The following is a 16,328-nucleotide window of genomic DNA, read 5'->3' as shown; positions in this document are numbered from 1 at the left end:
GGCTGGCCTTGAGCTCACAGAGATCCACCTGTCTCTGCCTTGCAAGTGCTGGGACTACAGGTGTGCACCACCATGCCCAGCTAGATTCTTTTTTAAATATTTTATTTATAATTTTTTATTTTTATTTTATGTGTATGTGTGTATTGCCTGCATGTAGGTAAGTGCACCCGTGACGTGCAATGCCCACGGAGGACAGAAGAGGCCATCAGATCCCCTGGAACTGGAGTTTTGGACAGTTGTTAGCTGCCGTGTGGGTGCTGGGATTCAAACCCGGGTCTTCTGCAAGAACAGCCAGTGTTCTTAACCACTGAGCCATCTCTCCAGGCTGAAAATTTAAAATCTTTTTAAAAACTGAATATAGGAAAGTAAAGCTGGCTTTACTTAGAATAAATTAGAATAAAAATAAGATATCGGGGGTCAAGAGATGCCTCAGTGGTTAGGAGCACTGGCTTGGGTTTGGTTCCCGGTTTCCACATGGCACCTAACAACCTTTTGTAAATCAGTTTCTGGGGAATCTGACACATTTCTTCTAGCCTTTGTGGGCATTGCATGTCACATGTGCACTTATATACATTCAGGCAAAACACTCCTAAAATTAAAAACAAATTAAAAATCATTTTTAAAAGACATCATGGGCTGGGGCTGAAGAGATGGCTCGGCTGCTTAAGAGCACTGGCTGGCTGGCTGTTCTTGCAGAACACCCAAGTTTGAATCTTAGTACCTACAATTGTCCATAAATCCAGTTCCAGGGATTCTAATGCCCTCTGTCCTCTACCAGCACTGCATGACATGAGTGCAGTTGAAATATATTTGCTGTGACACTTTCTCCTCAGTTTACAGATGACTGTTCACTAATATTCAATATCAGTATCTCACTTGACACTTAAAACTTAACAAATATTGCTGCTTTGTTTAGCATTGAAAGAAGAGTGTGAACAGACAGTAAGCTCTAGTTTGTGTTAGGAACATATTTCAAAGTTAATTGCTTCTAACTGAAACACCAGTACGATTTTCTAGTTGTTGTTGAATTTTACCAGTACCTGATCTAGCTTATTCAAGAGCTATAGATAGTCTTCTTATGCTCAGATAGTTCATTACTTCTCAGAAATCTCCAACAATCTATGCCGTATTTAAATTTACATTGTTAAGGTGAATACCCACATATAAATCTGGTATATAATCAGCTGGCACACCCTACTGTTAAGCAGCACATCAACAGTTATATTGACTGAATGAATAAACTTTATACATTGTCTGAGCATACCAAAGATGCTGTTATGGGAAGGAAAACATTTCATGCTGTGACCAGATGACTTACAAGTGGAAGGTGCAAATAAAGTAAAAAAAGGACACCCAACCCCTTTTTGATCATTGATCCTTCCTGCATCCTCAGCCTCCTGTTCTTTATATTTATATTCTATTTCAAAAATCTATTGCTGCTAAGAAGAAGCATGTATTTAGTGCGTGAGTTTCCCTTAACCAGTTAACAAAATACAGTTGAAAGGTTTTAAAGTTAATGTCTACTGCATGAAATAGAATTATAGTCAAGTTTATAATAAAATTGAAAGAAATGAGGTTGGCATGTTAAATGTAAAAGGTCAGTTTTAGACTTCTAAATGAATCCTCAGTTCTTCAAAATACTATTTTAAAAGACTAAGAAATGCTACCTTGAGCTGTTATGTTGTCTCAGTGAGTAAAGGTACTTGCTGCCTAGTGTGATGATGTGAGTTTGGTATCCAGGACCCACACTGTGCAAGGAAGTAACTGATTCTTGGAAGTTGTCTTTTCTCTCTTTCCCTCCCCTCCTCCTCACTCTCCCCCCATATCACGTTCAAATAAATAAATCTTTTTAAAATGTATGAAGTATTATGCTGGCAGAAGTGTCTTGATTACTGTCATCTATATTCAATTTTATGTTTTTTAGTCTAAACTTTATTTTTCAGTTTTCTGTGTCACATTACATTCCCACAAACCTTAATACACAAATTGAAACTTAAAAAAAAACTCAGACTAATTATGTAAACTGATTTTAAAATAGTGATTTTTGAATATTTGAAAATTATTTGTGGGGACTGGAGAGATGGCTTAATGGCTAAGAGACCTGGCTGCTCTCGCAGGGGATCCAATACCCACGTGGCAGCTAACAATCATCCATAAGTTTAGTTTCAGGGGATCTGATGCTTTTTGGCCTCCATGGGTTTGCACACACATGGTACACTTCCATACACACAGGCAAAATACTCATATGCACAAGAAAAATTTTAAAGAATTATTTGTGGAAGTTTAAAGCTAAAAAGCTTAAGAGAGTTAATTGTCCCATGAAAAGGTACCTTTTATTTTTGAAATATACTGTTCCTGTGTATGTAGGAAAAAAGACAAACTGACCTAACTGCTATTATATCATACTTAATATGTTTTTTTTACATGTTGTAGGACAGTGGTGACTATCCCCTAACTATGCCTGGCCCTCAGTGGAAAAAATTTCGTTCCAATTTTTGTGAATTTATTGGAGTCCTGATTCGACAGTGTCAATATAGCATAATTTATGATGAATATATGATGGACACCGTTATCTCCCTTTTGACTGGTTTGTCAGACTCGCAGGTCAGAGCTTTTAGGCACACAAGTACACTTGCTGGTAAGTAGCCCAACATTTTCTTTCCTTTCATTGAGTTTGCTAAGTCTTTCATTCTCATTAAATATTCCTTGGATAGTAGATTAATTTACTGTGTTGATAAAAGTAACATTTTCTTTTGAATTTATCTGTATGGTTTGTTTTATTTATTAGAATAAAATACATGTCAGTCTACCTAATTGGCATGTTACAGCCTTTAGAGTAAAAACTTAAAATGCTGCCTGGTCAATATCTGTTTTTATATTTGTTAGTTTCAGTCAAATACTTTGTTTTTATTTTAATATAATTTAATGAGTTGTGGAAGATCATTTTCATCCAAGTACATAAACTGCTTTGAACATACCTCCACTATACCTATAAGTAACAACAGTTGCAATTTCAAATACACTATTTTTTCCTGTACTTAATTACGTATTTTATTGTTACAGTTGATATAGATTATTTCTTTGAAACATTTCTATCTATGAAGGTAACAGGCATATTGCTACTAGTAGTGCTGAAAACATTTTTAAATTTAGCATCTCTTAAGTCACTTCACTCACATAGTCTATAAAAAATCTGCATAAATGATAGAGTACAGTTTTGACTGTTCTTCCTTTCAGAATTATTTTGACACCTTGTCTGTCAAGCATATTCATGTTTTTTCTTGATTCTTCCACAAGATAATTTTGTTAATTTAGTCATTTAAGAGGAATATACATTTTATTCATCATGTAGAATCTGAACTTGTGTGCAGCCTTGTAGGCCTGTATATTTACTCACAGCTTCTTTAGATTGTGAAGTTTTGTTTAGATTTATCTTAATAATTACAGTAGAATCAGATTTTGGTTTATTATTTGCCTTCACTTTTATTTAATTATTAATACCTTATTAATTTACTTGTTTACCCCATTGCTGCTTAGACTTCAGACCATATCAGAATCAGTAAAGGCCTGTTAAACATATTATTTGACATTACCCTCAGAATTCAGTAAGTTTTTAGGTGATGATGATCCTCTTTATTGAGAATAACACATTACAAACACCTGATTTGAAAGTTTATCGTTTCTGGTTTTACCTATTGCACAAAGTATCTGTAGAAACCCTTGTGTTTTTCCATTCTTTTTCCTCCCCTAAATTTCTTCTTTTTTATTCTTTGTAATTAATCTTTATTTCTGTTTTTTGTTCTCTTGTTTGTAGTTATTCTAAAATTACTGTATATTTTGTTTTGATAATATAATTTTTCTTACAATTAGGAAGTAGGATAGATGTTTTGGGCAGTTTTATCTTTTATTAAAAGTAAAATAAAATAAAATTTAAGTGATCTCAGAAGGATTTCTATATAGAATGTGCAGCTTAGATGGTTTATTCTTTTTCTTGAGAATATACTGTTTCTCATTAAGAAGAGAAAAAGATCTTATACTCAATTCTGTACTTCAAAGTGTGCTACAAAATTCTTTATTATTCATAATTGTCTGACTTACTTTAATTCATGACCTTTAGTATCTTCTACATTTGTTTATAGTTTTTCTTTCTTAATATTTTCTATTCTCATCTCATCTATATATAGTTATGCTCATTTACCCAGTAATCAGATCAATAAGAAATTCAGTGATCTGAAATAAAAACAACTTTTAACTAAGTAGAAAATGATTCTAAATAAAGTTCTGTCATGAAAGTTCTTAAAATTTCCCCATGCCTGAGGAAGAGCAGCAGCAAGTTCACAGATTACTTACCTTAAATTCTATCCTACTCATAGTATTTTGAATTGACAATTCAGAACCTATTATGTATAAAAGATTAAATACACATTATATATAAGAGATTAAATATGTGCTACATAATCTATTTTAGAGTACAAGAGGAGTACTGGATTATAGAAATCTGCTGAATGTTTTCATCTTGCTATTTGAAGTTTTGTTCAATGGTAGAATACATGCTGTGCATGCATGAAGCCCTGAATTCAAACCTAGCACCCAAATAAAACAGAACAACAAAAGCACACCCAAAACAAAAACATTGCCTTAGTATTTACAGCAGGACTCTTGAATTTATTTGTATTCGCTCTTCAGTGTTATGTAAGTAATGTATTTTATATTTCAACTGCCTTTATTGTGATGTTCCATTGTAGTTCTCCTTTCTCCTTTTTATTTGTTCATTTTCAGTAGCTTTTTCTACCTATATATTCACCTTTTTCTTTTTTGCATTTCCTAATTTAATATGTGCTTATATGAATTTTCATTTTCTGTTTCTTTTGAATTGAGTTGCTCCCTACTCCCTCTAGTGCTTTTTTCATCACCATTAACCATGTTTATGATATTCTTTATTGTGCCCTGATGAAAGCCTTTTTGTTTTCACCCAGCAATTTTTTCTTTCTTATCATCTTATAGACTATTTGCATTTGAAAAATTTAAAAAAATAGGTATTAAAGAATGGGAAGTATTCAGCATTCTGTATACTCTGATTTGTAAAGAGTAGAATATGTTTTACAGTGGTTTCATTAATTTTCTTCCAAAGCTCAGTTGAATAAACTTTGAGATATTTGGTCACTTACATTTCAGCAAAGGGCTTGCTGAGAACGGAATTTTAGCTGGACAGTAATTATCCACTTATTCAAGGATTTTAAATGATATATGTGAGAGGCACCAATTAAAAAATATTCATTTTTATTCACTTTGCAGGACAAGTCTTGGGGACTAGATAAGATGGGCAGGAACATTTAATCCTCTGCTTCAAAGACTATGTGCATGGACAGTTACAAGGCAGTTATGGCCAGATATGATTATCGGCTTTGGAATAAAATGCTCCTTGACATTGCTTATATCTTAGCTGAGAAGAGAGACAATCAGGTTAGTTATTTTGTAGGGTTCAGATGTTAAGAGCTCCATAGCATCCTAAGGTACCTGAGTGATATTACCAGTAGTATTTTTAATCTGTTTTCCAAATACCCAAAACTTTTGTTACAAATTAACGTAATGTACCCATGTTGTCAGTGTTTTTGCATTACATTTAAGTGTATACTTTTACATTTTTATCAAAAGTTTTTAGCACTGTATTGTTCTTTACTTCTGTCCTATTCCACAGTTATTTGCATTCTTCCTTTTCCACTGGAGGTAAATAGTCTTTTTGGAAAGCTTTTTAGTAACCTGAAACAAACCCTTAGCAAGTGCATTCATTTCTTATTTCCTTTAATTATCTGTTTAAGCATATTGCCTTATTTGACTTATTTTAATAAAAAAGCTTTATATTGCAGTATAGTTTTTGTTACTCTAAACCTTTATAATTAAGTTCCCTTATTTTTATTTTAAATATCTATCTGAACTGGACATATTAGGAACATAGTTTGTGACTTACTTTATCATAGTTACTCTCTAGAATTTATAATTAGAAACTGGAAATTTTGTTTCCCAGCTTGATGCAGTTTTCAAATTTTATGAAACAAATCGTTTTTTCTCCATGAAAACTACAACTCTCTGAGTTACTGTGTTGTTTAAAACTGTGAACATAACATTTGTCTCAATGGATTTTTGTTAGAATTGCTTTTCTTTTTTTTTTTTTTTTTTGGACTATGTTTTTAAAAATGTATTCCAGTACTTGTAAATTATTGGCTTAACGTTTTTAACATATTGATTTAACTTTTTTTATTATTTTCTCACATAATTTTCTGTTAAAAATAGACTAGTATGGTTTAGCTATCACTTCTATGGTTGGAGTACTTAGCTGAACAGAGAAGACTTAAGAATTTAAATTGCGTATAGTTCACCTGGTGGCTCAAACTTGTAACCATAGAACTCAGGTTATTCAAGTAAGAGGATTAGGAATTTAACAACATCTTCAGCTACATAGTGACTTCTTAGCTAGCATGGGATGTATGAGACTTTGTTTCTGAAGATCAAAAAAAAATTACATAAAAAATGAAATATTTATTTTCTAATTTTTTTCTAAAATGAGTTTTTGGGAAGAATTAAATAACACTGTCAGTAGCATCTTGTGAGGGTTAGTCTTTACCAGCGTTTAAGAGTAATTCAGGCTCTTGAGAAGTTAAACATTTCTTTAGATCTTACTGTTTATTATTATTTTCTTGATATGTAGTTAATTTTATATTTGCATTTGATTCCTCATTAATATTTCTCAGAATTCATTTATGAATTTTTTCCTGAGGAATGTGTTAGCATTTTCAGTTGCTTCTATTTTAAAAATTTAAAATCATTTTACTTCTGAACATTGATTTTTATTTTATTCCTCATCCCCTTTTAGGTCTGATAGCATTTACTAATGGTTAGGAGAGTAGGTCCTGGAGACAGACATTTTAAATTCGTATTCCTCTATGCCTGTTACTGTTGCAACTTGTGCAAGTCCTTAAGTTTTCTGCTCTCACTTTTTGCAATACAAAATGCAAAAGATAATGATAGCTGTATCACCTAAAATAGATTAAAAGAGCTCAATGTTGTCTACAATTTACTAAACTGCTGCTATTACTGTGTAATGACCCAAAGGGTGAATAATGTTTCACGTGTTCTTTGAGGGCCAGTTTATTTTTGAAAATCATGTTTTTTATTATCAGTATTCTGTATCTTGAATTTATTTTATTGATGATCTTCAAGGAAGTTCTTTTGTTTCTCACATTCTTCATCTGTGTACTCTTTATACAAACTGTCTAATAGTTGTATTGGAAAGGTTAATTTTTTTTTTAATCATACATCTTTTCTACAATTTAAATGTCCCATCTAAAATAGAAATGGTCAGTGCTAGAGAGTTAGCTCACTGGTTAAGAGCCCTGGCTGTTCATTTGGAAGACCCTGGGTTCCGTTCCCAGCACCCACATGGACGCTAAAAACCATCCGTAACTCCAGTTCCAAGATCTGACCCCCTCTTCTGATCTCCGTGGGCATTGTACACTTATATGTAGTCAATACACTCATACACACACACACACACACACACACACACACACACACACACACACACAAAATACTTAAAATACAAAATATTCTTCCATCTGTCACTATATAATACCCTCATTTGTTTTTCACATCCTCTGTCATTTCTGGTTTCTTTATTATCATTGATTTATTGTCCATTTTTAGTGTAGAACATTATTTGATATCTTCTTTCCAAAAGTTTGATTAAAGAGCAGTATATATTAAAACTTTGTTGTTTTATTTTAAATCTCTAATCATGGATATATTTTATTATTCAAATATATTTTCTTCAGTATTTCTTCCTGACTTCTAGAATATGACTTAGAAGTCCAATGCTATCTAGACTTCTAATTGTGTTTCTTGTCTTTAAAGCATTTGTAGATTTTTTTTCTTTCTTAGTTTCTAGTAATCTAAGATTTCAAACTGTGGTGTTGTTCATGTTTCATTCTGATTCATTTTGTTGGGCTTTTTTGGGGAGGCAGGGGTGCGGTGGTGGTGATGGGCAGCATTCTTTTTGCTATGCCTGTCAATTAGATGCTAATGTCTTTATCATTTTTTTTTGTTTTGCTTTAGAATTTTAAATTTTGTCTTGAATTTTCTTCTAGTTCTTCGTTGAACTGATTTTTGACTGTCAGCTTAAGATTCTGTTTTTCTCTACTTACTGTCTCATCTTTTATCAAAATTAGTATGTTACTGATGTAATATCTCCTTCTATTTCTATAATGATATTTCCTTAAAATGTTTTTGTACTCCCAACCCTTGTCTCTTCTGATTCTCTGCTTTCTCACTGTCTTTCATATTAGAAATGTCCTTTAAATATCTTTGTTGAGTCTTGAGGCATTGTTGATCGTAATAGGAAAGAAAACCATTTACCAAAAGTGCGTTTGTATAGCATATGCTTACATGCACATCATATATGCTTGGCATAATATGGAAATGGTTCTAACTTCCAGATTGTCGAGTGTAATTGTAGAGTAGTCCATTGGTCAACTAGTAATTTTCATAGAAAACCTTCATATGTTGGTTGGAAAAGTTAAGCTCCTTTGCACAAGACTCTTCGTGGCTGTCTGATATTGGAGTTAACTGGGGTAAAGAAGTAGTTATGGCATTCTAGATTATTATATACATGTATGTAAAGTATATATAAATATAAGAAGTTTATATACTCACATATGAGTACATATATATGTGTTACACAAATCGATTTAAAAGCTGTTTGGTTTTTAAAATATTTTATTTGTTATTTTTTTCTATGAGTCTATTGTCTACATTTATGTAAGTGCACCCATGTCATACAGATGGTTGTTAGTTGACATGTGGGTGCTGGTAATTGAATCTGGGTCCTCTGCAAGAATGGCCACTGATCTTAACCTCTGAAGCATCTCTTCAACGTTTGTTTGTTTGTTTGTTTTCTTTGAGGAGGGAGTGATGTCTGCATTTTCAGATTGAGTATGTCATAAAGCAGTTGTCTGACTACCTAGATTTAGTGGGAATTTGGGGATTTAATTGTCAATTTTTCAGACTGAATTTTTCAGACTATTTTTCAGACTATGAAATAATCAAAGTTCATGTCTTTATTGTCTGTGGAATTTAATTCTAACTGTTGAATGTTTCTGGGTTTTGAGAGAATGTAGCCTTTTTTTTTTTTAGATTCAGTTATCATTCTTTTTCTAACCCTTGGCTTGCTGTGTATATTCTATTTTCATCCTACTCTCTATATTTATATAGTCATATATTTGATTCAGGGTTGCATTTATTTTGTGATTCATTGGAGATGAAAATCATTTCTACTTGCTGTTTTGCTTGGGATTTTAAGAGATTAGAGGGATTAGTTAAATCTTTCCCTTTTGCAACCTGGAAACTTTTCATAAGCCCTCTTTTCTGTATAAGCTTCATATAATTAAAATATTATAAATAGCTTTCTCTTAAAATTGTAATTTGACCCATTTAGTTAGGATGCTGATGTAAGATTTTCACTGGAGCCCAAAGATCCTTTCTTCATGAGCTGGAAAGATGACTCAACGGTTAAGAGCACTGTCTACTCTTGCAGAGGACTAGGGTTCAGTTTCCAGCACTCACATGGTGGTAAACAACCATCCTTAATTCCAGTTCCAAAGGATTCGTCGCCCTCTTCTGGCCTCTGTGTGCATTGCACACATGGTGCACTTAGATGCAGGCAAAAAGTATCTAAAACATTTAGCAAGGCGTGGTGGTGCATGCCTTTAATTCCAGCACTTGGGAGGCCTGAAAAGTATCTAAAACATTTAGCAAGGCGTGGTGGTGCATGCCTTTAATTCCAGCACTTGGGAGGCAGAGACAGGCAGATCTCTGTGAGTTTGAGGCCAGCCTGGTCTACATAGGGAGTTCTAGGTCAGCTGGGGCTACAGGGGGATCAGTCTCAAAAAAAAAAAAAAAAAAAAAAAAAATAGGCTGTACAGTGATAAATTTAAAAAATATACTATCACTAAATATTTCTAAGTATCACTAAATATCATAAAGGTTTTCCATTGTATTTAGAGAGACAAATGCAAATTGTTAGATTGATTAAATGATTCAGTCTCTCCACAGTTTTAATTTCAGGCATCCTATCTGCTCTATCAGTTATTTAAACACTAATTTGGGTTTTACGCAGAATATATTTTATTGGCACAAAGTCTAAAATTTTTGACATTAAGTAAAGGAAATGACCATCCAATACTCTGAGTTGGCCTCATACTTAATGGCTTAAAAGTAAAAACAAAACTGTCAAGGTTTATGTGATCCTCACAATTAAACAGCATTAATTCTATCTCTAAATTTGAAAGGCTTTAATATGCCAACATTGCTCAAAGCTCCAAATCCAGAGTTTCCCATAATATTCAAGCAACCTCAGCTTTGAGACCCTGTAAAAGTCTGTTGTTTGAGTTTACCCGGAGAGACATAGCTATCTCTCAGCCAGTAGGGCACCCACAGCCCAAAGTAACATTCCCATCCAAATGCAGCTTGGTAAACCATTGAGTTTATTGGAGTTATTTACAGGATCATGGATCATTCTCCCACAGCTTCATCTCTAGAATCCCCACTCCAGTCAGCTTTTCACTTCCTATATATTCTAGCACAAACCTTAGATAAAGTAGGGGAGAGTAGTGGCTGGAACTAAACGTGCAGGTGTCTGGTGACTCTCCCTTTGTAGGAGAGAATGCTAACAATTCTGATACTATCACCATAGACGTAGGTATCACTGTTAGTTTTACTCTCATGATTGTGGCACCCATGTATTCTGTAGGTCACCACAACATTCTCCATGCTATGATGTCAATATTTATGTCAGATTTAAAGGAAATACCTTCAATAACAAAGTAAAAGAGAAGGTTTCTACTTCCAATACATAATCTAGGAAAGTCACATTGTACACATTTCCATTGTAAAATTGAGAAATAGTTGAATAGAAAAGATGGCTCAAACCAAAACAAGCCTGAAACTCAGTAGGACATATATTAAATTCTGAAGCTACATATCTAGTTTCCATAGCATACCATAAATGAATGTATAGTGTATATTCTTAAAAGCTTAGGGAAACTTGCAAGATGTAGTTTACATGGCCCCTCTTTTGGACTGCTATTGTCTGTAGCTCTCTTGGCAAGTGTTGTATGTTTCTACTAGCACTTCAACCTCCTGGGTTCTCTCCTGAAGCTTCTGCATCACTGACAACATCTCCATGCTTCACTTTGTCCCTGACCGCTTGCAGAGACTTGGAGCTTTCAACTGCTAAACTTCTTAGGCTTTCCGTGGAAATTTCAGTAAGATGCCTTCATGATCTTGTAACTCTAGCATTAAACATGCCCACAAAACCACAGTTAAGTGGACATTGTCAGTCTGTTGCCATTTCCAGTTATCTCTGGACCCAAATATTTGAACCATTGCTTTAGCAGCTGCCAAGTACTTTGTGAGCTTAAAGTAGAAATTGAATCTCTGTGAAACAATTCCCTAAACCTGTTTTCAGTGATGTAGAGCCCCAGAGCTCTTTTTCAAAGGATTCTTCCATGGAGTGTATTGAAACAGTTATCATTTCTACATGTCTGATCCCACAATGCCCCTGTTGATTACTGATTTACTCTGTGGCACCCTTACTGCCCTGCTATAAAATGCACTCTGCATCTTGTAGCCACTAGTAACTGCACCCTTCTTGGCAGCACCTTTCCTTGCACTCTTCTGGTCAAGTTGCAAATTTTCAAGTATTTCTCCTCTACTTATTTTTGGTCCCAATTTTCTGAAAAGCAGTCAGTAAAGCATGAATGTTTAGCTGCCTTGAAATTTCCTCATTACTCCACTACCTTTTAGGTTTGGCTTCTCTTGGAATCTCAGGGCAAAACTGCCATGGTCGAACCATAGTCGTTTATAATTCAGTTCTCAATAGATTCTGCATTTCCGTTTGAAAACTTATCAACATAGCTTTTAGTATTCAAATTTTTATTGGCATTCTGATCTGAGCCTGTGCCAGAAATAGCCTGTTAAGTTTTATTTACAGTATTCCAGGGTCTTTCTAGTCTATTCAATGCTAATTTTTAAAATACTTTTACAAACCAAGTTCTAAGCCTTCTTCACATTGTTAGGTATGTGTTTGCAGATTTCTCCCAATCTTGACATATATTTTATGTGTTAGTCAATTTTCCAATACTGTGACAAAATATCTAAAATGTTTTTTTTTTTTTATTTTTGGTTTTAAAAAAAGGTAATTTGCATCCAATTTTATGTCTTACAGGGCTTATACTGTGTTCAATATTGTATAACTGTATTAATTCAACAGTGAACCTAAAAATTTTATAGCCACTTTTGAAAGAGATGTATCCTTGCCCTGGAGTGTGTCACTGAATATGTTAAAGCTGTAATGAAATGCTTCTAATCATGTGGTTACTAAATTTAAAAAAAAAGGGGGGGAAAAAAAAAGGTAATTTGGACTTAAGAGTTATATAGATTCCAGTCAGTGATCAGTTAGTTCTGTGGGTCATACCACTGGTGATGTAGCATATTTGAGGGAAGCACATGGCAATGCAAAACAGCTTTAGACCTCAAGCCAGCAAGCAAAATAATACCTTTTAGGCATCCTCCTAAATGACCATTGCACACTAATTGCTGAAGGTTCAACATCTCAGTGTCAACACATGTCTTTGCAGTTGGCATTCACCATCCTTACCATTGCAAATATCTATTTTCTGTCTTTACCAAAATGTAAAAGTCTTTTTTGTAGGGGTTTTATTCTCTTTTGTGTTTCTAGTATATAGAACCATCAATAGATAAAAGGGAAAGAAAGCACTTCATAAGCATTTCCTTTTTGTTTTTTTGGTTTTTGTTTGGGGGTTTTGGGGGTTTTTTGTGGGAAGAGGAGGTGATTTTTGTTGTTTTTAGCTTCTCTAATCCCAGCCCACCTGCAAGTCTGCCAGACTGGTCTTGATCTCACAGAGATCCTCCCACCACTGCCTCCCAAAGGCTGGAATTAAAGACGCATGCCACCATGCCTGACACGTAGGCATTTCTTGAGTTGTCTAGTAAGAATCAATCTTTCACTTCCTAGTGCTTTTAAAAAGATATTTATAATTTCCATATTTTATGTGTGCGAGTGTATTGCCTGCATATATAGGTGCACCTGTGTCCTGCAGTGCCCATTGAGGTCAGAAGAAGGTGTTGGATCCCCTGTAACTGGAATTATGGACAGTTGTTTTCTATTATATGGATACTGGAAATTGAACCCGGATCCTCTGCAAGAGCAGCCATACTCTTAACCACTAAGACATCTCTCCAGCCCCCCTTGTGCTTCTATAAAATATTGTAAAATGAATTTAAAGAAAATGAAATTATTTATTAGTGTCATTTTATTAGGATATTCAGCAGACATAAAATAGTGTCAGGTTGGTATTAAAATTTCAAAACACATCACCTTTTTAATTATATGCTTTATCTTAGCCAAAAGACCAAGAAGCAATCAACTTTTAACTACAAATAAGCTTAACCATAAACTTCTTAAAGTGAATACCTATTTGCAGACCACATTCTGATTATTGCTTTGGAGAGACATGTATATCACTGTATAGTAACCCATAAAAGTGTGAAAGCTGAATGAAACATTCACTTTGACAAGAAGAAGGTACTTGAGGGGCCAGAGGGATAATTCAGCGCTTAAGAGCACTGGCTGCTCTTGCAGAGGATCCAGGTTTGACTCCCAGCATCCACCTGGCCTCTCACATTATGAAAGCTGAATTTCTAGAGAATTAATTTATAAAAGCTTTCCATTAGTAACATTAGTAAAACTAAAGTAAGTGGAAAAATCAGTTCTTTTCAGTGTGCTCAAGAAAACAACATAACACTCGTGTATTTGCCATACAAAATTGGAAATCAGTCCATAATTCTTATTTATGTGCTGATCAGTAAAATGAGAATTTTAGTGAAGTCTTAATTGTGTGAATTAAGTAATAGTTTACTGTAGAGAACAAACATTGCTATATCTAGTACTTCTTGAGCATGTATTCATTTTGTAATTTTCATTTCTTTTAGTATTTTGATTATTTTGTTGTCTATATATCTCGGCTGGGAAGAGAGTCATTACATAATGACAGAGCTTAGGATCTGTGTTCATGAGGATGTAGAGCTAAAAGCAAAAGTTGCTAATTTCTATAAATGCTGTGCTTTGTTCCACTGGTGGATTCCAGCCTACATTAATGTCAATTTTAATGCCTCCCATCTCCTTCATCTTAAAGTCATTTTTCTTTAGAGATCTAGAAATTTATCTGTGTGCTCAAACAAGCTCTGATAAACTGATATCCTATATGCAAGTAACTTGAATGCTCAAATACCTATGACCTGTGTGAGCTATCCTTTCTCATGCAGATTGTTTTGAAAGTGCTTTTTGACATTTATAGTATAGTCTATTCTACTGGTAGTACATACTTCTGTGAAATAATTAGTTTGTATTCTGAATACAAGAATTGTTAGAAATGCTTTTTTGTTAAATGAATTTTTAATTGATCATTAATTTAAATTTGTTTTCGTTATTTTTATCTCATATATTTAAGGGCAGCAATATTCACAACAGCTGGCTTAAATATAGATAGAATTTCTCAATAACAAATAGGGTATGTATAGGTAGGTAAATAAATATACTATTGTGTATATGTTTATATATGTAACTGAAAGGAAATAGTGAAAATCTTCAATATTGTACTTGTTTTTCTTTTATATGTTTACAGATAAGCATTGAGTTATTTTATAATCTAACATACAAAGTCTTATTTTCCTTTATCAGTATGTCCCATTCAAAATGAGTATGGATCAAGTTTGATCTGATGATAACAGAAATTTGAAAAATAACAAAATTTATAAACATAAACATAAATACTATGATTGAAAACAAAAGGTTAATTGGAAATTCACTGGATACATTTTTAATGAACGTAATGAGTTTAGTAGGATCAGTGTGCTTTTCTGGGGTTGGGTACTCTATCACTCTCTGAGGTAAACAATGCTGGCAGAGGCTTGTCTTTTATAGGGAAAGATCATGAAATGATTGTAACTACTTAAGGCCCCTTTGACTCACCTAAGCAAAAGTGCTAAGGAAACATTTCTAACACAGAAGTGTAGTGGTCAGAAGAGAGGTCAGATTTAATTAATTCTGTGAGTGTGAGTGAGAGTTTAAATGGGTATGATTTAAACTTTTATGGTAGTAGCGAGGATAAGAGCTTTAAAATGGGCAATATTAAATCAAGATACTTTCTGCTGAAGTAGAGAAAGTTATGTAGCAACAAAGACAATGAGTTTATTTCTGTCAATTACCACTTTATAATTTTAAATTATGCCTAGACAGAAAACATTTTTTCCCTTATCTCTTGCTTTAACTTGTGTTACAATGGATGAGGGTTTGTTTCATAGGTGAATATTATAATATTTCTTATTTCGTAGCCATGAAGCTGATGACTGCTCTGGTGAATGTCGCCTTAAACCTCAGTATTCATCAGGATAATACACAGAGACAGTATGAAGCCGAGAGAAATAAAATGATTGGGAAGAGAGCCAATGAAAGGTTGGAGTTACTACTTCAGAAACGCAAAGAGGTAAGTCTTAAGGTATCTTATAGTCTTACACTTAAAAATGTGTAGTAAATGTAATAGTTTCTATTGTTCTTTGTGAAAAGAACATTTTAAAGTTGGTAATGGTGGCATAGGCCTGTATTCCCAATAATTGGGACAGGGAGGCAAGGGATCAGTAGTTTAAGTCCAGCCTGGGCTACAGGTAACCAGAAACTGGGGGTGGATGGATTGAAAATAAGTACATGTGTCATATTTTTTAATAAAATTTCAGTTTAGTTAACTTAATCTCAAAATTCTAAAACAAAAGTGGGATATTCTACAGTGATTGACTTATGTCAGAAGTGAACCATATACCCTGTTTTTGAAAAAGCTAATCAGAGTTGTTAGGCAGGCAGAAAGTTTTATCATGTGAAAATCTCAGAAAGTTCAGTAATTACTATAGTTCCATTTGGGAACCAGCAACACTGTATATAATACAGAAGGAAGTCATGGTCTGCATTTTGTTGATATTTAAAGCAATTCTTTAAATAAGATTGATCCATTTCTTCCCATGTGCTAGAGATCCACTCCTACAAGATCCACGTTTTTAGGCTATTTCTCTGCTTCTGAGTACCCCTAGCCTTTGCTTTGACAATGAAATTTTTTAGATGTGTTAGTAATGTTTTTAATTTGAACTTTTTAATAGAACACATTTTTATTCATCTATTAGAAGTAAAATTTGAAATTTATCTGCTT

The 16,328-nt window shown here is 33.7% G+C and overlaps 1 protein-coding gene across 3 annotated transcripts in view; it reads left to right on the top strand.

The window, feature by feature from the left end:
- Positions 1–16,328, top strand: part of Stag1 (stromal antigen 1) — a 421,107-nt gene that overhangs the window by 192,239 nt on the left and 212,540 nt on the right. For 2 of the 3 annotated variants that reach the window (XM_029567624.1, XM_008841643.3), the window contains exons 7-8: positions 2,434–2,638; positions 15,466–15,617. In XM_029567624.1, coding sequence (XP_029423484.1) covers positions 2,434–2,638; positions 15,466–15,617 — 357 coding nt within the window. Of the gene's footprint in view, positions 1–2,433; positions 2,639–4,563; positions 4,693–5,295; positions 5,464–15,465; positions 15,618–16,328 lie in introns of those variants that run through there. The other variant, XM_008841645.2, reaches the window with a different exon arrangement.

The sequence above is a fragment of the Nannospalax galili genome, unplaced genomic scaffold (assembly GCF_000622305.1).
Source record: "Nannospalax galili isolate Female #2095 unplaced genomic scaffold, S.galili_v1.0 scaffold861, whole genome shotgun sequence".
Lineage (NCBI taxonomy): Eukaryota > Metazoa > Chordata > Mammalia > Rodentia > Spalacidae > Nannospalax > Nannospalax galili.
The sequence above is the reverse complement of the archived record's forward strand: the minus strand, read 5'-3'. Positions and strand labels throughout refer to the sequence as shown.